This window comes from Eucalyptus grandis, chromosome 1 (assembly GCF_016545825.1).
Source record: "Eucalyptus grandis isolate ANBG69807.140 chromosome 1, ASM1654582v1, whole genome shotgun sequence".
Taxonomy (NCBI): domain Eukaryota; kingdom Viridiplantae; phylum Streptophyta; class Magnoliopsida; order Myrtales; family Myrtaceae; genus Eucalyptus; species Eucalyptus grandis.
The window spans coordinates 6,930,492-6,952,458 of NC_052612.1; the positions used below are offsets into that span (position 1 = coordinate 6,930,492).

Below are 21,967 nucleotides of genomic sequence, written 5' to 3' on the forward strand. Positions count from 1 at the left end.
GCCACAGGGATCCAATTCGATGAATCCAAATTCAAGAGCCTCACCGTCCCAAAAACCAAAAGCCGAGGCTCGAAGTCCGACTCGAGCAAGATGTTGTTCAACATCATGTCCTGATGGACAATAGGCAGTGAGCAATCGTGATGCAAGTAGGCGATCGCGGGAGCCACGCATTGAACAATCTTCACTCTCTTGACACAAGTCCGATTCAACTGCTCCTCTTCTTCCATGCAAGACCTTTGCCAAAGTTCAGAAAAACATTGGATGATGTCCCTGCGGTTAACCACCACTTTTTTTTACCGTGACGATGTGGCCGCTGGCCTATTCGGCCTTGTAAACGCTTCTAAATCCGCGTTTTCCGATGCAATACTCTTCACTGAAGCCGTTGGTGGCCTTGGCAATATCGTTGAATGCAAACTTCGTTCCCCTTTTCCATATGATTTCACGTACTTCATAAGATTTCTTATCTCTTCATCGAGATGCTTGTTTCACCGCCAAAGCACCGAAATCAGAGCAATAAGAGTCACGAGAAGTAGTAAGCAGCAAACGCAACAATCACATTAATCATAACCTTTCTCCGATGGTCAGTCGATTTACTGCTTGACCCGCATGGAGACATTCCGTCGCGTTTCCTCATAAGCCCGGATTTGCAATAAAAGCACTTCCTAGTTATTGTCGAAAGAGGCGACCACCAAGAACTGCGCCTGTCAGCTTGTTGTATAAGAAGCCCATGAAGCTTAAACTGCTCATGCTGGTGAGAGCAGCTGGGATCGTACCCGACAAATCGTTATGCGAAACATTGAGATTTTCCAATTTAGTGAGCTTTGTTAAATTGGAAGGAATTGATCCTACTAGTGAATTGTGGCTCAGGTCTAGTGGTTCTGTAGCGTGAACGAGTTCCCCAGCTCTGGCGACATGACACCCAACATATTGTTGTTGCTCAAGTTCAAGCTCAGTAAATTCTCGCAATTTGCTAACTCTTTTGGTACAATATATAGAGAAGGGATGTACTTGCCGTATTGTGGTTTATGAAAGATTGTGTCACATTGATAACTTTAGATGTTAATCCAAATTCAAAATATCAGGCCAAAGTTTGGTATTTTATTGGCCATTTGGCATTTCATTTATAACTCATGAATTCTCTCCTCGTAAAAAAAATTACTAAATTAGAGAATTTCATTCTACAAGCCTTGTATAGTTTATCAAATTACACAAAACCACTGCACCAGATTCCTATCACACCTTTTATTCTCTTATTCTCGGCAATGACAAGAACAACAACACTCACCAGCCCAACATGCTTAGCTCCAAACAGAGTGACTTAAACTCTTCTTGTCTCCTTTTCAGTATAGCATAACCACACATATTTAACACATTACGTAAACAATACAAGATAGCGAAGAGATCGGCTCAGTAGGCATCAGGGTTTTCCAAGAGATAAGCCTCGATGGCCTCGTACATCGCGGACGCCTTCTCTTTCCGGGTGTTGATCTCCTCCTCGGTGATGTCCACCTCGCCAATGGTGAAGTAACTGTTCGTGCACTTCAACATCGAGCCTCCCAAAGGCAACGCGTTGATCTTCACCTCAAAGGTGATCTTCTCGAAGGTGGTGCCCAGCATTTCGCCATCGATGATTGAGTAGCAGTAGGTGAAGTTCTCCTTGTCCAGGGCCTCGACCTTGTGCTTTGCTGTCTTGTATGGATTGCCTATCACTGTAACAAAAAGTCATATTCACATTTAGAACTCGCAGGTTTCAATATCACGAGCACCAATCTTCATGGTGTCCATCAGGCCATTTAGGAATTGACCCAATTGTTCCGACCGCAATCCAATACAATTGACTTAGACATAGCCTGACTTTGCCTGATCAAAATTGAGTCACATATTCACTTGTGTAAAGTTAAACGGTTAGAAACATCTTAAGTAACCGAGTCATATTTTTATCTTTTTCCATATTCATTATAGTGTTCCATAAGGTTGAACCTGCCTTGATTCAGAGCAATCCTAAGTTCCTAATACGGATGGACTAACCTTCAGCAAAAGTAATCAACTTGATGGTCCCGGGACCTCCATCGCCCTCGAGGACTTCAACGCTCTTGACGGCTTGCGGGAGGACGATGGGGAGGAGGTTACCGGCATCGAGGACAACAGCCTTGAACATCCTGGCCAGGGGAATGACGGACGGGACATCAAAGTGAAAAGTGATGACACCCATGACCGGATCCTAACGGAGTTGCTGAAACTGAGAAGGGGGTGATGATCTGGAAAGACTTGAGTAGTAGTGACGAAGTTGGTCTCTGCGACTTGGGAGTGAAGAGAAGAGGCTGAATTGAAGTTGACATATATAGAGAGAGAGGGAGACTGAGTGTGAAGGGTTCTGATCACTGCATATTTTCTTCTTACTAAGATGCATTATATTTTGCAGAAAATAGATAATTTAGAAAATGTTTTCCTAAAAATAATCACTAAATTTAGATAGTGTTCCGAGCATAAGTTATTTGGTGAGTGTGCTGCATGTTCTAAATTGATCTAAATTGCTAAATTTAATGGGCTCACTAGAATTAAAAGTCTAGATTCCCTTAATATAAATACGACACTACCTCATTTTCAAGTCTTCGTCAAAATTGTATTGTATATAAATATGACCCTAGCTCATCTCCGAGTCTTTATCAAACGTGTGTTGTATGTCCTAAATTGATCTAAATTGCTAAATCTAACAGGTTCACATGGGATCCATGTGGAACTCACTCGAATTAAAAGTCTAGATTCTCCTTGATATAAATACGATGCTATGTCATTTCTAAGTTTTCGTCAAAATTGTGTTGTATATAAATATGACCCTAGCTCATTTCTGAGTCTTTATCAAACGTGTGTTGTATATCCTATATTGATCTAAATCCCTAAATCTAACAGGTTTACGTGGGATCCATGTGGAACTCACTCGAATTAAAAGTCAAGATTCTCCTTGATATAAATACGATGCTATGTCATTTTGAAGTTTTCGTCAAAATTGTGTTGTATACACTAAGTTAATCTAAATCGCTAAATTTGACGGGTTCATGTGGGATCCATAGGAAACTCACTAAATTAAAAGTTCAAGTCAACTTAATATAAATACAGTTTTCTTTCATCATAATTACGCCGTATGTACTAAATTAACCCAAATTGCTAAATCTAACAGGTTCACATGGGATCCATGTGGAACTCACTCAAATTAAAAGTCAAGATTCTCCTTGATATAAATACGATGCTATGTCATTTCTAAGTTTTCGTCAAAATTGTGTTGTATATAAATATGACCCTAGCTCATCTCCGAGTCTTTATCAAACGTGTGTTGTATGTCCTAAATTGATCTAAATCGCTAAATCTAACAGGTTCACATGGGATCCATGTGGAACTCACTCAAATTAAAAGTCTAGATTCTCCTTGATATATATACGATGCTATGTCATTTCTAAGTTTTCATCAAAATTGTGTTGTATATACTAAGTTAATCTAAATCGCTAAATTTGATGGGTTCATGTGGGATCCATAGGAAACTTACTAAAATTAAAAGTTCAAATCAGCTTAATATAAATCTAGTGCTCTTTCATCAAAATTACGTCGTATAAACTAAATTAACCCAAATCGCTAAATCTGATGGGTTCATGTGGGACCTATATAAAACTCGCTGGAATTAAAAGTCTAGATTCTACTAAATAAAAATGAGGCCCTAACTCATTTCCGAGTCTTTGTCAAAAGTGTGTTGTATGTCCTAAATTGATCTAAATTGCCAAATCTGATGAGTTCACATAGGATCCATATTGAAATCACTAGAATTAAAAGTCCAAATTCCACTTAATATAAATATGACGCTAGCTCATTTCTGTTTCTTCATCAAAATTGTGGTATATGTACTAAGTTAATCTAAATCGCTATATTTGATAGGTTCATGTGGAACCCATATGAACCTCACTAAAATAAAACGCCCAAAATCGATTAAACGTATATACTACTTTAACTCATTTCTAGGTCTCCATCAAGCGCCTTTTTCTCATCTCTTTGAAGCTTCCGATCGCGTGCCATTCCGTCACATGTGAATCGCGAATGATTTTCCACGCCAGAGTCTTTGTTAAATCTCAAGACTTAAAAATACGAATGTGAAGTAACAATTGCGTGTCAAATGCAGAAAATTCATATGTGAAAAAGTTGACCGTCCCTTCTTGAGTCAACTGTTCTCTTCCTCGATATGCTTTTCTGATATGGCCTCAAAGACAGATGGGCAAAGCGGCGCATTCATATCTATAATCTCGCGGCAGTTTCAACTCTGTTAAAAGAATGCCGAGGTCTTTACAAGATGTTTGACAAGCGTCTTTGATGACAGCATGCAGCATATCTACCGCTTCAAAACATAGTTACGGTTCAGTCTCGATTGTTATTTTTCTTCAAATTATGGTGGGAGATAGAAAGATCCAGCCAACATGTAACAACAACTCACTCGTAAGCATCAGCGTTTTTGCAAGAGATGGGCTTCTATGGCTTTCAACATTCCCATGGCCTTCTCTTTGCTGGCCTTGTTCTCGACCCGGTCCATGGCGAAGTACTTGCTCATGCTCTTGGCCATACACCCTCTCTGTCTAGAAAAGCATAGAACTTGATCTCGTTCGGGATCTTCTCTGCGCGTTGCCCTGGACGATGGCGTACGCATGCGCGAGCTTTCCTTGTCCAGCTTCTCGACTGGTGCTCCACCGAGTTGAACTGTCTAGCTACGAGACACAGACAACTGCAGTCAGCTCCCACGTTAGCCTTAACAAAGAATGTCGGCAAATGTCCTCTTTGACATCACGTGTTAATGCGACGCAATCAAAATAAATGAAAATAGAAGACAGCGCAAGCACTGGCCTTCGCCAAAGATGGCGCCGGTGTTAGGGAAATCCCTTATGATGTTTTGAAGATGACAAAATAAATCAAAGGCTACTAACATGTTTGATGGTTGAGTAATAGACCATGCAGATGATAGAACATGTAAAGGATTTTATCAAAGTCAGAAGACGGCCAGAAGACTGAACGTAACATATGTCCAGAGTATATTTTGAAGATTTCCAGACTTCTGTGTCAAAGTCTGAAGACTGTGTCAAAGTCTGAAGACTGTCAGACTCAAGACTCATATTGTAAAGTCTACAGACCCAGATTGTAAAGTCTCAAGACTCATATCGTAAAGTCTAAAGACTCAGACTTTACATCCAGATTACGATGAATCGTAACTCAAGCCCAATCATATAACGGCTAGTGATCTGGTTTGGATTCCACATCAAGATTGATTTGATTGAAGACAAGAACTTTATATACGAAGAAGCTTTACTTATGGAAACCAAGATTTCGTTTGTATGGGCGATCGGAATCCATTTGGGATTCTACCTTTGTCACTCAACGGCTACTAAATCTTCTAGATACAGAGCTGTCCAATGGGTATATTGGAAGACGATTCTCCGGGATATTGTCCAACGGGTAGTTTGGAAATGGAGGAGTATTTAAGGAGATGAAGGACCGATGAGCAAGTAAGAGACGGAGCGTAGAATTTATAATTCCAAAGTCTAAGCGACTTTAGATCATATACTTGTCTCTTGAGAGCTTAAATGTTTGTAATCGTGAGAGAAATACCAAGAAAGTGACTTAGTGAGATAGTGTGATCTACTAAGTGTATGCACTCGAAGTTGTAATCTCTTGTTGATTGCATATTGGAATCCAGCCAAGAAGGCTGTTATCGTGGGAGAGTGGATGTAGGCTTGGATTAAGCCGAACCACTATAAATCTTGTGTTCTTATTTTCTTCCTTAACTCCTTTATTTTGTTCATACTAGCACTCTCAGCCGGGACCCCCATCACCTTCAGGGATGACAAAATCCTTAAAGGCTTGTGGGAGGAGCTTGGGGATGAGATCGTCGTCAAGAACAAACGCCTTGAACGTTCTTGCAGGTGAGATGGAATCGTCTTCACCTAAGAGTTCCAAGTCCCACGGCAAGAGATCTGGGAGATTATGTTGAAAATGCCCTCTAAATGATTCTCAATCGCCTCGTTTAGTAATCTAACTCAACATCACATTGGTCTAAATCATATAATAAAGAAAGAGGACAAAAGGCATGGATCTCAAGCCCAAATGATACTTGTTAGCATGCGAGAGATCTTTGAATGTAGACAACCTTGAGGGAGTCACTAAATTATTGTTAAAATATTCTAATAGAACCCAATGGCTTAGACAAACAAGCTTGAGTGCGTGCGGATAATTCCTGCTTGATGAAATGCATGGTAGGTCGCGAATCGAGACTCGTCCCCATGCACATCCACTTCCTCGGCTAGTTGACCGGTCGGAGGAGGAAGCCGTGGGTCGAGCACGTCCTTCAGTAGCACATTTGAGTCTTTCAATAATGTCGACATTTGTGTCATTTGTAGGGAAGAAAGAACATTCAATGGATGCTCCCCATCATTCTCTAGTGTTGCTGACTCTGTTTCTTGAAAGAACAACTAGTCAGGATTTTGCTCACATCGTCAAGTTGTCCACAAATTCCAAATTTCTGTTGTACTTTTACAACAAACCACTTTTCATAATCTATACTTACTCTTCCTAAAAGTATTGTTAGAATTATTGAATGAATCCAAATTCGATTTGTCCATTAACCACAGAGTTACTACTAATTTTATTTTTCAAGAAGAAGAATGAATCAAAATCATGATCATAATGTCAAGTTGTACCCAAATTCCAAATTTGAAACCGACTCTCTAAAACAAATCACTTCTCAAAACCTATATTTGCAAGAATCCTAAAAGTCCCGTTAGAATTATTTGAATGCAAATTATCAATCCGAGACCATTTGTACCCGCGAAATTTTCTATTAGATTCAATCATCTAACTTACCAGGAGCCATGTAGCCATAAGATCCAGCCACAAATAAGGCTGGAAACTCGCATGAACCGGAAAGCAGCAACCTAGTCCGGCGAGCCTGAAATAGGGCATGGGCACAAAAAAGCGCGGTCGGCCGAGAGTCCCTACCCAGCTCGCGGCGTTGGACGGCGGACGAGCTCGATAGATCGGGCTACGTCTGTCCGCCTCGCTCGTCTCCTAGCCGGGATCCTCGGGAAGCCGACCCCAAATGGGGAAAAACCAAGACGGCCCGAACAGGGACCTACCATGGCCTCGAAGTGGACAAGGAGCGGCGGCGGATCATCAGTTTTGGTTCGGAAGTGGAGGTCAACAGCGGCTCTCTCAGTCGCGTTCTCTCTCTCTCAACTCACGGTCTCTCTTTCACGGCCCTCTCTCCTCCGGATCCGAATCCCTCTCGCGTCGTACTTGACCCCCTTCGATTTCTCCCTCCTCCCCAACCTCCGGCCTTCTATTTATAGGCTAAGAAGGCCGGTCGGCGGAGGTGCTTCGGCCGCCGGTCCTTCATGCGCCGACCGGCCCCCCTTCGATGAACCAGCATCACATCACCCGTCGCCTCCACCGCCGCCTGCTCTGCTTTGCGCCTACTCTACTCCTTCTGCTACGGCCGCCCTCGCTGGCCTGACGAAGAAGCGGGGAATGAGGAAGGAGGGGCCGGGCCAGGGTGAGAAGCACAAGCAGAGTGGGCCCTAGGCCCACTCTTGGGGAAGAAAGGTGAAAAGAGGGGGACTAAGGCGAAGGCCTAGCCGCCGTGGGCCCTTTTTTTTTTTATAAATACTATTAAATAGGGTTAAATAAGAGAAAATAAAACTTAAAATGCAAATAATATTAATGCTTATATGATGTGAAAATCGTTTTTATTAGGGTTAAATTGATTCCAAATTTTTTTATATAATTTTAATTATAGATGTTTAGTCAAAATTTAAGTATCAATAAATGTAAATCTCAAACTGTAAGAGTTAAAATAAAAAATAAAAGAATTAAAGAAGAGACAAGTGCAGTTGCAGCTTTATCCCATCTTGTAACAAAAATTGTTTACGAAAGTCAAAAATTTAACGAACATCACGTGCTCTAACTTTAATTGAATTATTGTAAGCCCACGAATCCCTCGTTGAAGTCATCCTTTGATGTTACATATATAAATGAATCGAAATTTGTCTATATGTTATACGTAGTGACACGTGTAATGCAGTGTGGCTTTTTGATAGGACAAATATCCCCACATCACCAATTACCTCTGATTAGGGCAAGTTCTTTCAAGTAAGGACCCTGTCTTTTTTCTTCTTCTTTTTTGATAATATCCCTATTATTGTTCATGACATGTTTCTTTTCCAAATTAATTGGAATATATAATTTTAATGGATCAGATCGCTACTTTAAATGGGAGTATGAGTCTTTCAAATGCCTATGATATATTATTATCAATAGTCACACACGAATAACATGCCAGTTGATGCTACGGTGTGACACATAATAAATAAAGATGAAAAGCTAGATTTTAGTAAAACAAATTCAAAAATGAGTTTATTTATTGAGATTATTTATTGACATGGACATCAACCTATAGCATCTCCTTTTACTAATGAACAGGGCTTGGATTAAATAATCAACCTAGTGATATTCTAAAATAGCTCCTTTTTGCCTTGCTCTTCTAGCTTTGGACATCACTTTATTTATTTTTTAATTTGCTTGGAATCTTATTTGGTGAAATCTATACATGTTCATCGAAAGTGCACGATCTAAAAGATTTCATCAGTGTCATAGCCACAACCAAGAAGTATGTATGATATATATATTAGAATACCAAACTACATTCTAGGCAACCGTGCATTTAAGTACCACAAGAGTTGTATTTAGATCCCACATCAACTAAAAGAACACTAACATAGGACCAATATCTAATCACTTGTGGATTGCCGACTATAAAACCATAAAGGAGTAACTATATATATTAATCCTAGCTAGGATTCCCTACATTTCTACATGGGTAGGCATTTAAATGATCAATGAGAGAGAGAGAGATTATATATAAATCATAATTCAAAGTGACGATCTACTCTCTTAATAATGATGATGACGATGATAATTATATAAAATTGAGAGGATAAAAAAAAAAAAATTGGCCTGGTAGAGCCTGTAAAGAACTACACAATACATCGGGATGATCATTAGATGAAAGTGCATGCTTACAACATTGAAAATCATTTTGTAGGGTATAGATCTACCAAATTGTTCAAACATTGTTTTAATGGTTTCCCTTGGATGAAAGATTCTTCGTCTAACACATGATTTACTTAATTTAATTAGTCCAAGAGAGAGATACACCACCCACGTGCCCCATAAGCAACGAGGAATTTGTCTAATATGTTATGATGTACAAGACCATACAATCTCATTCGCTCTTTTGATAAATATAAATTAACATGCAATCAATGAATTAAGATCTAATGTTATTAAGATTTTTTACGTGTGCACACGTGGTTTTGGTCTAATAGATCAAACCAACATACAACGTCAACTCAGACGGACACATTTTTGGTCATTCACTCTTCTTGATAAAAATCCCCTTGAAGGCCAAATGTCTGATAACCCTCGATACTTGACATCTTAAAGTTTACTTAGCAAAGGTTCAATAAGTCAGGTTTTGGAAGGGTCATTTGGAGTATTACAGGTCGGAACGGGTAAAACGAGGATCTCTATAAAGTTAACCACCTTGCTAGAGTTGCATTTGATGAATGAATTTTTCCCCAACTGAAATTCTTTTAGAGCATAAGTTAACAAGACAATCGCAAAATTGTCGTCAAATAAAGCGCCCGGGCCAAAAGCGGATTGATCACGATGATTTTTGCATTGAAGTGGTGAAAAAGCTTGGTCGAGAGCTAATTGGGAGAAAGAGAGAGCTCAAACTTTAGGATAAGCAATTTTGTGGCTAATCATAGAAACTACAAAAGGTTTTGGCCTCCACTTCTGAACCAGGTCTGCTCTCACGTGCACGCGGACCCTGGTCTGTGTCTCGGCCTCTCAAGTCCCTCTCTCCTGTTCTTCAATCTCCACTTTCCGTCACCCATTAATCCCATCTTCCTCGTTGACATGAAGTCATTAACATTCGATTTGATCCCCAGAAAGAGAAATCAACACTTATCCCATGAATCAAAAGCAAGTACTATGGAATCGGTGTCCCATGAGGTTGATCTTATATGATAACGTCTTTGTATCGGCTACATACATTATGTGCAAATAAAGTGTAATGATACTATCATATTTTTGTTAATTCACCTCTTTGATCCGATATTATTTGTTGACATTGCCCTTAAAGAATCAAGACATGACATCCTCGTTAGTTGATTGATATATGACAAGGGTCGACAAAAAAGACAGCATCTAAGTTAACAATTTGAGAAGATTAATGTTTGTGATGGAGGGTATTGACTTATTACGTGGCAAAATCTTTCCGACATCATACAATTAGCTGTCAAGCAAGCTTTTTCGCCTTTTGCTTTTCAAAAAACAAACAATCACAAGTTTTTAAAGATCAAATGCCCATTTAGTTGATGGAAAAGTTTTCCATATTCCAATATTTAGATGATAGAAAATTATTCAATCTACCGAAAGTGTTTTATGTGGATTGAAGATAATAAATTTATATTTGGAAAAAAAAAACTTCTGTTTATGGTAAGAAATAATAGATAATAATTTTTTTGATAATTCTTATAGATTAAATTAGCCTAAATTAGACTTTATTAACGCATATTAGCAGATTCACTTGCTATCAAACACCATAAAATTAATTTTTCTCCAACATGTTTTGGCACGAGCGAACACTAGAAAATTATTTACTTTCTCTGGAATTAATTTTTTTGAAAATACTTTTCAGCGATAAATTTTCGCTAAAATAAGCGCACCCAAGCGACATTTTTGTTAACCTTGTTCTCCTTCTCTCCTTTCTCTCTCTCGCTGCAGCTGCTCTTTCTTCTTCTTTTTTTTTTTGGTCAAAAAAGGATTACTATGAAATTACTTAGCCACGGTTTGAGACAAAACATCAAAAGCATTGGTGCATAATAAGTCTAGTAGAGCGGGCGGGGGATGAAACAACTAATTAGAGGGAATGTAACTAAATCGACAGGCCTTTGCGAGCCAATCGGTGGGCCGGTTTGCTATTCTATTGCAGTGGGCTAGGGAGATGTCACAGAATTCCTGTAGTTTCGCTTGGGCCTGGTCCAGGAGCGGTTGAAGCTACCAGTTCACTTCCGTCGAAGCCGTAACCCCCTGCACGAGTGGAAGACAATCTGACTATACTTGCAGGGAGAGTTCCGCACGGTTAGAGAGTAGATCTAGGGTTTCAAGCAGAGCCAAAGCTTCCGCATGTGCTATCGAAGCCGCATCCACCAATTTCGCGAAGCCATCCACAAGACATCCTCGGTAGTCCCTGCAGATACATGCTACTGCTGCTCTGTTTTGCGTTTCTCCTCCGGCATCTGCTTCCGTGGCGTTGAGCTCGGCAAATGAAGCATCTATATTAACTTTCAGCGTATGAGGGGGCGGAGGTTGCCAACGATCTGGTATGGCTTTTATCTTCCTTTCATCTACTTGTTGTTGGCTCACAGATTTGAGGTTATCGCAGAGAGCTTGCGCCTGAATTAAAACTTGCTGCGGGTGCAGGGGACAACTCTCGAAGAGGTACTGATTTCAACCCTTCAAAATACTCCAGAGGAAAGCCACGACTTGGTCAAACTTCTTGGTATGGGTAGGGTTGGTTTTGAGATTGTCTAACCAGTCATCGAGGCGTGTTAACCCATATCTGGATATTTTGATCTATAGGGGTGCGGAACTCCAAATCTGATTTGTCCATGGACAGAGTAGAAGAATATGTTCGGTGGTTTCAGCTTCTTTGTTGTAGATAGAGCATATAGGATCCGGTACTAGCTTTCTTCTATATAAGTTTTCCCTTGTAGGAAGAGCATTATGACATGCTTGCCAGAGAAAGAATCTGATTTTTGGAAGGGTTTTAGCTTGCCAAATGTGTTTCCAGAGATCTAGATTTATATGATGCGATGAGGTTGCTGTTGGGTTTGTGCTTGTTGGGTTATCTCTGACTGTGAAGTAGCCACTTTTCACTAAATAGATACCATAGTTATTATGCATCCAGACTAGCTTGTCTTTTGAATCTGGCCTTCCAATAGGAGTAGCAAGAATTTCCTTCATGATTTTGTCATCAAACATCGACTCCACCCTATGAACATTCCATTTGCTAGTCCCTTGTTCAATTAGTTCTACCACATGTTCTGGTTCATTTCTTGTTGCTAAGCCTCCAATCAAACCACTTTTTATCAATTTATCTGCTCTTATCGATAGTTTTTTCCCATTCCCAACTAAGTACATAGTGTGTGGACTTATAGAATCCCTACGCCGAGTTATACTTTGCCAACCCCATGAAGGTCGGGAGCCTTTTCTAGCTTTCCAGAAGTCTCCATGCGGATAGTATAGGCCTTTCATCACTCTGCTCAATAAGAACTGGGAATTTTGTGAGATGCGCCAAGCTTGTTTCCCCAACATAGCTGTATTGAATGCTATTAAGTCTTTAAAGCCTAGGCCCCCCTCCTTCGTTCTAAGTTTCAATGCTTCCCAATTCTTCCAGTGTATTCCAGCATTTCTACTATTCGTTTTCCACCAAAAGTTAGCAATCCTCCTCTCAATAGCTTTGCATATGGAAATAGGGATCTTGAATATGGACATGGCATATTGAGGGATAGCATGTACAACTGATTTTATTAAAATTTCCTTCCCTACTTTTGATAACAGATGTTTCTTCCAGCTTTCTAACTTTCTGTTTACCCTCGCAAGGATCCATGCGAACATATCTTTCTTTGAGCAGCCCAAATCCGTCAGAATCCCTAAATATTTCCCTGTTTTTTCAATTTCTGGAACTCTCAATTCATTGGCCATGTTCCTCCTCAAAGTAATAGGACATCATTTACTGAAATATATACCATATTTGTTGAGATTAATAGCCTGACTAGAAGCATAACAATATTCATGTAGGATAGCCACCAGGTTTTGGCATTCTAGGATTGTACCATGAAGGAAGAAAATTGAATCATCTGCAAATAGCAAATGCGATAGAGTGGGGCAGCTATTATTTAGCTTAATTCCTCTAATAGTGCCATCTTCTACTATTTTTCCCATCATGTAGGATAGAACATTGGCAACTAATATGAAGAGATATGGGGACAGAGAGTCACCTTGTCGAATTCCACGTGTTGGCTTGAAAAAAGGTAGAGACTCCCCATTAAAATTCACACTGAAAGTTACTGTTCAGACACGTTGCATCACCCAATGTACCCACTGTTCGCAGAATCCCATTTTAGTTAGGCATGCACTAAGGAAATCCTATTCAATCTTGTCATACGCCTTCTGCATATCTAGCTTTAAGACTGCTTGGAACTTCTTTTTTCTCTCCCGAGTGCGTAATCTGTGAAGAACTTCCTATACCAGCAATATATTATCTTGTATTAGCCTTTCCCCCACAAAAGCACTCTGCTCTTCTGCAATTAGAGTTGGTAGCAGGGGTTTTAATCTGCTAGTCAGCACTTTTGAAATAATTTTATAAATGAAATTACAAAGGCTAATGGGGCGAAACTGTTCCAGCTTTTGTGGATTTGAAACTTTGGGAATAAGAGTAATGAGCATTCTGTTCATAGTCGGATTGAGATAGCCTGTATTGAAAAATCCCTGTATCTCTGTATAGATATCCTGACAGATGTCTGGCCAATGTTTCCTAAAAAAAAAAAGGCCATGCATACCATCTGGTCCTAGGGCTTTTCGTGGGCTCCTAATTGTTGTATTCCTTGCGTGATCTCTTCCATAGAAACAGGTTCTACTAGACGTTGGTTCATTCTCACATCCACCGAAGCTGGAATTTGTTGTAGAAAGGGTTGAAAGTCACAAGGCCCTGTTGACTCGTAAAGCCTTTGAAATATGTGCTTGTCATCTCTTTCAATCGTTGTTCATCACGCACCCACACATCTTCTGGATTTTCAACAAAGTAACATGATTTGTGGTTCTTCTTTGAATGGTTGTAGCGTGAAAGAATTTTGTATTTTTATCTCCCCATGCTAACCAATTAATTCTGAATCACATTCCCCAATACATTTCTTCTTGTCGCCACAACTATTCAATTTCTTTTGTCAATGCCTGTGCTGCCTTGCTTTCTTGAGATACCCATTGTTGGAGAAATCCTCGTGAAGTATTTTGAAGTTGACAAAACGTTTCCATCAGTCTAGTCTGAAGGTCAGCAGACTCTGTTAGTTAAAGTCTGAAGACTTCCGGACAGCCAGACTCAAGACTCAAAGTCTATCCTCATTGACTGTCTCTAATCCGTTGAAGAAAGGTTATCCGGTAACTGGATGTTTTGTTCAGGATTTATCCTTTTCATCTGGAGAAGATCTCGTGGCTGGAGAAGACGTATCAGAATCCTTTGATTGATCAAGATTGATTCAATGACTGAAGATTCGATGATTGTCTAAATATTATTGGAAGGTTCTACTTATGGAAACCAAGATCCTGATTGTATGGGCGAACAGGATTGATGGGCTATCAACACGTTCCTTTAATAGCTCGAACAATCTTCCTAGATGATTCCGTCCAACGGGTAGATTGGAGGGATTCCTTTAGTAAGTGCCAACGGGTATGATGGCATAAAGGAGTATATAAGGAAGACGTTCTTAGCTGTTCGAGGTGTGCGCGATAGAAGAATTCCAAAGTCTGAAGCTCCAAATTGTTTAGACAAATCCTTTGAGCGAATACTTGTATACAAAAGAGAGTCTATATTTGTGAGAGACCTTGAGGAGGTGTGGTAAAACATCTACACTGTGGAATCAAGGCAAAGCTGTGCTGTAACTTCTCTTTTGATCATAGTGAAATCCAGTAGGTGGGCATTTCCATCGGTGCGGAAGAGTGGACGTAGGCTTGGAATAAGCCGAACCACTATAAATCCTATGTTCAATTTTCTCTTCCTTACTCTCTCTACCTCAATCGTATTTCATTTCGTTAATTAAGAGAGAATTTACCTTCCATCATATGTTAAGAATCGCTTCCGTATATCGATAAAGTATTTAGGCACCTATTCACCCCCCCTCTAGGTACTCATACTAGCAATATCAATTGGTATCGAGCTCGTGTACTCACTTTGTTTGAAGTGTTTTACTTGAGTTAAAGATCCATGGCTAGTATGCTAGCACCAGGCTGATGGAAGGGCAAAGCAATACCAGACCACCCTACTTTGATGGAAAGGATTACAACATCCGGAAGAACAAGATGAAAGCTTTCCTACGATCAAAGGATCCTCTGGAATGGGACGTTGTAGAAAAAGGAATTACTCCTACCACTGCATCAGTCTCTGAAAGAGGAAAAGAAACTGAAGAAATCAGCGGAATGTCTCAGGAAGAAATAATCAAGAGACAGACTCTCGATGCGAAAGCAATTTACTCCTTATATTGTGCTTTATCACCAACTGAATATAATAGAATATCTTCTTATGGTACAGCAAAAGAAGTTTGGGACAGATTGCATATCACCTATGAAGGAACAGATCGAGTGAAGGAAACAAGAATCAACATTCTTCTCGGTCAATACGAAGCCTTCAGAATGAAACCAGGAGAATCAATATCTAACATGTTTAGTCGTTTTACAGATATTGTGAATGGTCTTGAAAATCAAGGTCAACCAACTTCGACCCCATGAAGGTAAACAAGCTACCGCATGGACTCTCCAGGATTGGAATCACATAAAGACTTCGATAAGAGAGACGCAGAGAATCATGCCACTATCTGTCGATGAGCTGATTGGAACTCTTCAGTCCTATGAAGTGGAAAGGATCAATGAAGATGAAGATCCAAAAGGTAAGAAATCCATAGCATTAAAATCAAATGATGATTCTGATGTTACAGATTCTGAAGATGATATGGACAATGAGGAGCTTGCTCTCATGATAAGAAGATTCAGAAAACTGAATAGAAAAGGAAGAATGTTCAACTCAAAGAAACAAAGCTTTCAAAGACAGCAGACCAAGTACGTTGATGATGAGGAACCAAATAAAGATGTAGTACGCCGAATGCAAGAAAAAGGGACACATCAGATCTAACCGTCCTCTTCTCAAGAAGAAGAGAGGAAAATCTGAAAAATTTCGAAAAGCTCTCAAAGCTGAAACCACGGGAGTGATACCGAGTGTGAAGAAAGTGATAATGAATATGCCAATCTATGTCGATGGCACAATCGGACTCGGACTGGATCGGACTCAAAGTGAATTTGAGGCAAGTGATTTTAAAATTCCTGTTAAAGTTTCTAAATATATTAATGAACTATGCCTTAGTCTTAAGACTTCTCTCAAAAAGAATTTCCGAACTGAAAAAAAGAAAACTCAGCTCTAAATCAAAAGGAAAATGTTTTAGCGAGAAAGAGTTAAAAGTCTAGACTCGTGTTTCCAATCTTAAAGAAAATGAAGATAATCTTTTAAAAGAAAATGCTTTTTTAAAAACAAACTTATCAAATATATCAAAGAAATTTTCTATAGGGTCTGAAAAACTTGAGAAAATTCTTTCAAAGCACAAAGACCTTACTTCAATAAGTCCGGTCTAGGTATGAGAAGAAACAATTCCCTTGATTGATTTTCCTAAAGTAAAAGAAAGAATTAAGAAAAGACTCTCGAGTGAGGTTTACAAAAATCACTTCAAGAAAGTTTTTGTAAAACCCGTAGGTAGAAATGCTCTCGGATGTTCTAAGTGCAACGGCCGGATCACTTTGAAAAAAAGTGTCCTATGGTATGGAAACCTCGTTAAGAAAGTATGGGCTAATACTGTTTATCTTACTAACACCAAAGGACCCAAGAAAATTTGGGTACCAAAGAAAGCTTGAGACTTTATTTTAAATGCAGGTCTCCGTCAAGAAACAGGTAAAGTGGTATCTTGACAGTGGATGTTCAAGACACATGACAGGAGACTCAAATTGCTTTATAAAGCTTGCTCAAGTAAATGGTGGAAAAGTTTCATTTGGAGGAAACAGCAAAGGAAGTATTGTGGGTTTTGGAACCGTGAAAATCGAATCTCTCACAATAAGTAATGTTTCCTTAGTGGAAGGACTTAATTACAATCTTCTCAGCATTAGTCAATTGTGTGATACTGGTTTCAAGATCTTCTTTCAAGAAGGAACATGTTCGGAATCAGTAAAGACTCTACTCAGTCTTTCATGGGTCGAAGACATGGTAATATCTATCTTCTGGATGTGAAACCAAATGAATCGCAATGCCTTATCTCAATTCAAGACGAAGCAAGCTTATGGCATAAAAAGCTTGGTCATGTCAACATGAAGCAATTAGCCAAAATCTCTTCAAAACAGCTTGTTCGAGGTCTACCCAGATTACCATACCAAAAGACTGATTCATGTACTCCATGTATTCTGGGAAAGCAGGTAAGAAATTCTTTTAAGCCAATTAATTATGTCTCTACTAATCATGTACTACAGTTGCTGCATATGGATCTCTTCGGACCAAACCAGAACTCAAAGTATTGGGGGTAAGAAGTATTGCCTAGTAATTGTTGATGATTACTCCCGTTTACTTGGGTATATTTCCTTGCAAGTAAGTCCGAAACCTTTTCGTATTTTGAAAAATTTGCTAAAGTGATTCAAAATGAAAAAGGATGTGTTATCTCTAGTATAAGAACAGATCATGGAGGTGAATTTGAAAATCAAGATTTTACAAAATTCTGTGATGAATCTGGCTGTAAGCATATGTTTTCCTCTCCATATACTCCTCAGCAAAATGGAGTTGTGGAAAGAAAGAATAGATCTCTTCAAGAAATGGCTAGAACTCTTTTAATTGAAAGTAAAATTTCTTCTCGATTTTGGGCCGAAGCTGTTTCAACAGCTTGCTATATCATCAATAGAGTCTTCTTAAGATCTATTCTTCATAAAACCCCTTATGAGTTATTCAAAGAAAAGAAGCCTATTGTTTCATACTTTCATGTATTCGGTTGCAAATGTTTTATTTTGAAAAATGCAAAAGATCGAGTTGGTAAGTTTGAAGAAAGATCGATGAAGGTATCTTTCTTGGATATTCTACATCAAGCAAAGCCTACGAGTCTATAACAAGAAGAGCGGACCGTGGAGGAGTCAATGAATGTCAAATTTCAAGACTCAACACAAGATGAATCAACTCGAGACTCATCAAGAAGAGTCCGAACTCGCTCCGAACCCTCCAAAGTCTACAACTCAAGAAGCATCTAAGACTCGAAAACCAGCTTCAAGATGTTCGTGAAGATCCAAACAAAGAAAGAAATCATCAACGACAAATCAACGAGTAACTGGAAGCATAAGTCCAGTCATCCCAAAGATCTTATAATCGGCGAAATTAATGAAGGAATTCGCACCGGATCCAAAAGGCGAGAAGAGTCTAGTCTTTGTGGCACTCGTTTCTGAAATTGAACCAAAGAGCATAGAAGAAGCTTTATCGATGAAAGCTGGATAGAAGCTATGCAAGAAGAGCTCGACAGTTCAGCATAAATGATGTCCGGGAATTGACATCCAAACCAAAAGGTAAAACTGTTATTGGAGCTAAATGGGTGTTCGAAACAAGATGAATGAGAAAGGAAAAGTCGTACGAAATAAAGCAAGACTCGTGGCCAAGGGATATACGCAAGAAGAAGGAATAGACTATGATGAGACTTACGCTCCGGTGGCAAGGTTAGAAGCTATTCGACTATTACTTGCGTTTGCTCGTTATAAGAATTTCAGGTTATTCCAAATGGACGTCAAAAGCGCCTTCCTAAATGGATTTATCCATGAGGAAGTTTATGTGGAACAACCACCAGGGTTTGAAGACCCAAAGAAGCCGACTCGGTCTTGACCGAAAAAGGCTTTGTATGGTTTAAAGCAAGCACCCGAGCTTGGTACGACAGATTGAGTAAGTTTTTAATTCAAAATGGTTTTGTCAAAGGTAAAGTGGATACAACCTTATTTATCAAAAGGAAAACAAAAGTTTCTTACTTGTTCAAATATATGTGGATGACATTATTTTCGGATCCTCTAATGAGAATCTCAGGCAAGAAATTTTCTAAGTCTATGCGGGATGAATTTGAAATGAGTATGATGGGAGAATTAACATTCTTTCTTGGTCTTCAAGTAAAACAATTGGAGGTAGGAACTTTTATTTATCAAGAAAAATATGCTAATGATCTTGTCAAAAGGTTTGGACTGGAAAATTGCAAAAAGGTCGACATTCCAATGTCAAGTTCTTTAAAGATAGACAAAGATGAAGAAGGGAAGAAAGTTGATCAAAAGCTGTACAGGAGCATTATTGGATCACTTCTTTATCTTACTGCCTCTAAACCTGATATTTTGTTAAGTGTTTGCATCTGTGCTAGGTTTCAATCAGATCCTAGAGAATCTCATCTCAGTGCTGCGAAACGCATCATTAAATACGTTGCTTCATCATCAAGCATTGGTCTTTGGTATCCTAAGAAGGGAGACTTTAATCTTCCTGGGATATTCGGACGCAGATCGGCCGGTTGCGAGTTGATAGAAAGAGCACTTCGGGGAACTTGCCGTTGCTTGGAAAGGGCAGTGTCTTGGTTTTCAAGGAAACAAAGCACCGTGTCTCTTTCAACAACGAAGCGAGTATGTAGCTATTGGAAGCTGTTGTTCGCAAATTCTATGGATAAAACAACAGTGAGAGACTTTGAAATTGAAGACTCATGCACGGAGATTAATTGCGACAACACCAGTGCTATCAACCTCACTAAAAATCCAATTCTCCACTCAAGAGCAAAGCATATAGAGATTCGACATCACTTTATAAGAGACCATGTTCAAAATGGAGATGTTTCAATTCAATTTGTTGACTCAAAGAATCAACGGCGGATATATTCACAAAGCCTTTGGAGAAAATTCAATTTGAGTCTATACGCTCCGGACTCAACATTTTGAGGTATGAGGATATCAAAGTCTAAAGACTTTGGACTCGAGCTAGCAAGACTTTATCTACCGGTCTTGGCTCGACCTTCGACCGTAAGTCTTTCTCTCTCCAATATTATCTTGAAAATGTACGATCATCGACGTGTTTAAATTATTGCATCGATTCATTTTCAAAAAGGTAGTTATTTTTGAAATGGCTATTTTTGCGGAAAAAGACAGTTATTTTGAAAAGGCATATTTTTATTTCCTTTGTGACGGTTCGTTTACTCTTCTTTTTAACCAATTGTGCAATGTCGATTTCTCTTCATTTTTCTATTCACTTTCTCTCAAAAACCCTAGAAAGCATCGATCCTCAATTCTCGTTTGTCTTCTTCGCTCAATCTTCAAAAAGTTGTCATCTTTTCGGGAAAGTCAAGCAAGGAATCTTCCAAACACTGAGAAAGATGTCATCTTCACGAAAGTCCTCAAGAATCGCAAGCAGGGGACCACAGAGAATGAGTGAGGGGCCTACGCACTTCGATCTTACAGAGGAGGAAGAGAATCCTGAACAGCAAGCGAGCCCACAACTTTCTCAGCAGCGTCATTCTTCACCATCTAGTCCTCAAGGAGATGATCATCAGCAACAGGAAGAAATCATCGAGGATGCGAGACCAGAAGAGTTCAAAAGCCCGCTTTTATTTACAAGCTTTATCGTGCCTTAAAAGGAATTCGTACTCCTTTGAACTATGTTGATGAGTTTCTTAGAGACAAAGGATATAGGAACGAATATATCTTTCGCGAAAAATGGAAAGTATGGGAATCGCTCGTAAAGGGGTGGCCGAGGAAACCCTTGCAAATATCCCAAGTGATCCTCGTGATTGGGGACCGAATCAGAGATGGGAATGACGATGACAATCTGTTCAGTCTATTTCAACCGAAAATGGGTATTGCGGCTGAAATTCAAGGAAAAAGGGGAGATTTGTTCAGATCAAAGGAACAAAAGGATTTGTACTCGAAAATCTTTGAAGCATGGGGTAATAAACCCTAGAAGTGTGGACTTTGATTTTCTGGATGCTATGAAAGTGAACTTGAGGGAAAAGTTCGTTATCTTCAACTTGAAAAGTTTTACTCGACTCAACCGAGGCCTATGCTGGATTAACTGCTTATTTCTATTCAAATCTTAGCTTTTTGGATGCGAATAGATTCTCTTTCAGCGTTAAAGATCAAGACTATGTTGTGGATATGGACATGCTGGCAGATGTGTTAGAAGTTGAGAGAGGCAGATATCAACCAATCAAAGTTTCCATTGCTGGGGCCACACTTGAACTGGTGAAGGACAGGAGAACAGATGAGAAGATCACCTACTCACGGATGAATGCATTCAACATCTTGCTCCACAAGATTGTGATCAATTGCCTTCGGCCGAAATCAACTTCCAAAACTGATGTTTCAAGCTCTGAGGCAAAGTTGATGTATGCCATCCTCTGTGGTAAGAAGTTTTCTCTCCCTCATACTGTTATGTTTCACATGTATAGAGCAGTGATGAAGGACAGAGGTCAACTCCCTTACCCAAGCCTTGTTACAAAGTTATTCAGACATCTGAATATTTAGCCTCCGCAAATCTTTTGTGTTCGATCATGCGATCATATGGTGGTAGGACTGAAAATGGTGACCAAAATGCGTCTGAAGGAACTGAGCAAGGAATTGGAGAAATTCAAGGAGAAGACTCCTTCCAAATCTCATCAACTCTCTTCGCCGCTAAGAGAAAAGGGAAGGAGCCCATGGCTGCTTCATCAAAGAGAAGAAGAGCTCTCCTTGTTGAGGATGAAGATGATGACGAAGACATCACTATCTCTCGCATTGGCCTTGAAGAATTTAGGTCGTCTGTTCCACGTAAAAGAATCGGAACAAAAGACGAAAAAGAAGCGAGAGGAGAAGGAAGAAGAAGAAAGAGAAGCAGAGGAGAAGGAAGAAGAAGAAACGAAGTGAGCAAGAAGCAGAGAAAGAAAGACTGGGAAGAAGAAACAAGAAAAGAAGGAGAACCCGAGGAAATCTTTTCTCCACTCGAAGGCATGGAAACGGGGAGATAAGGAGAAAGGAATGACGTCTTCAT

General features: G+C 39.5%; 1 protein-coding gene across 1 annotated transcript; it reads right to left on the bottom strand.

Annotated features, from left to right (window-relative positions):
• Positions 1–1,407: 1,407 nt before the first annotated feature.
• LOC120291132 (major allergen Pru av 1-like) lies at positions 1,408–2,212 on the bottom strand. The gene is made up of 2 exons (XM_039308107.1): positions 2,029–2,212; positions 1,408–1,703 (listed from the first exon to the last, which is right to left on the bottom strand). The coding sequence occupies exons 1-2, from the start codon at positions 2,210–2,212 to the stop codon at positions 1,408–1,410; spliced, it is 480 nt and encodes a 159-aa protein (XP_039164041.1).
• Between the last annotated feature and the right edge of the window lie 19,755 nt (positions 2,213–21,967).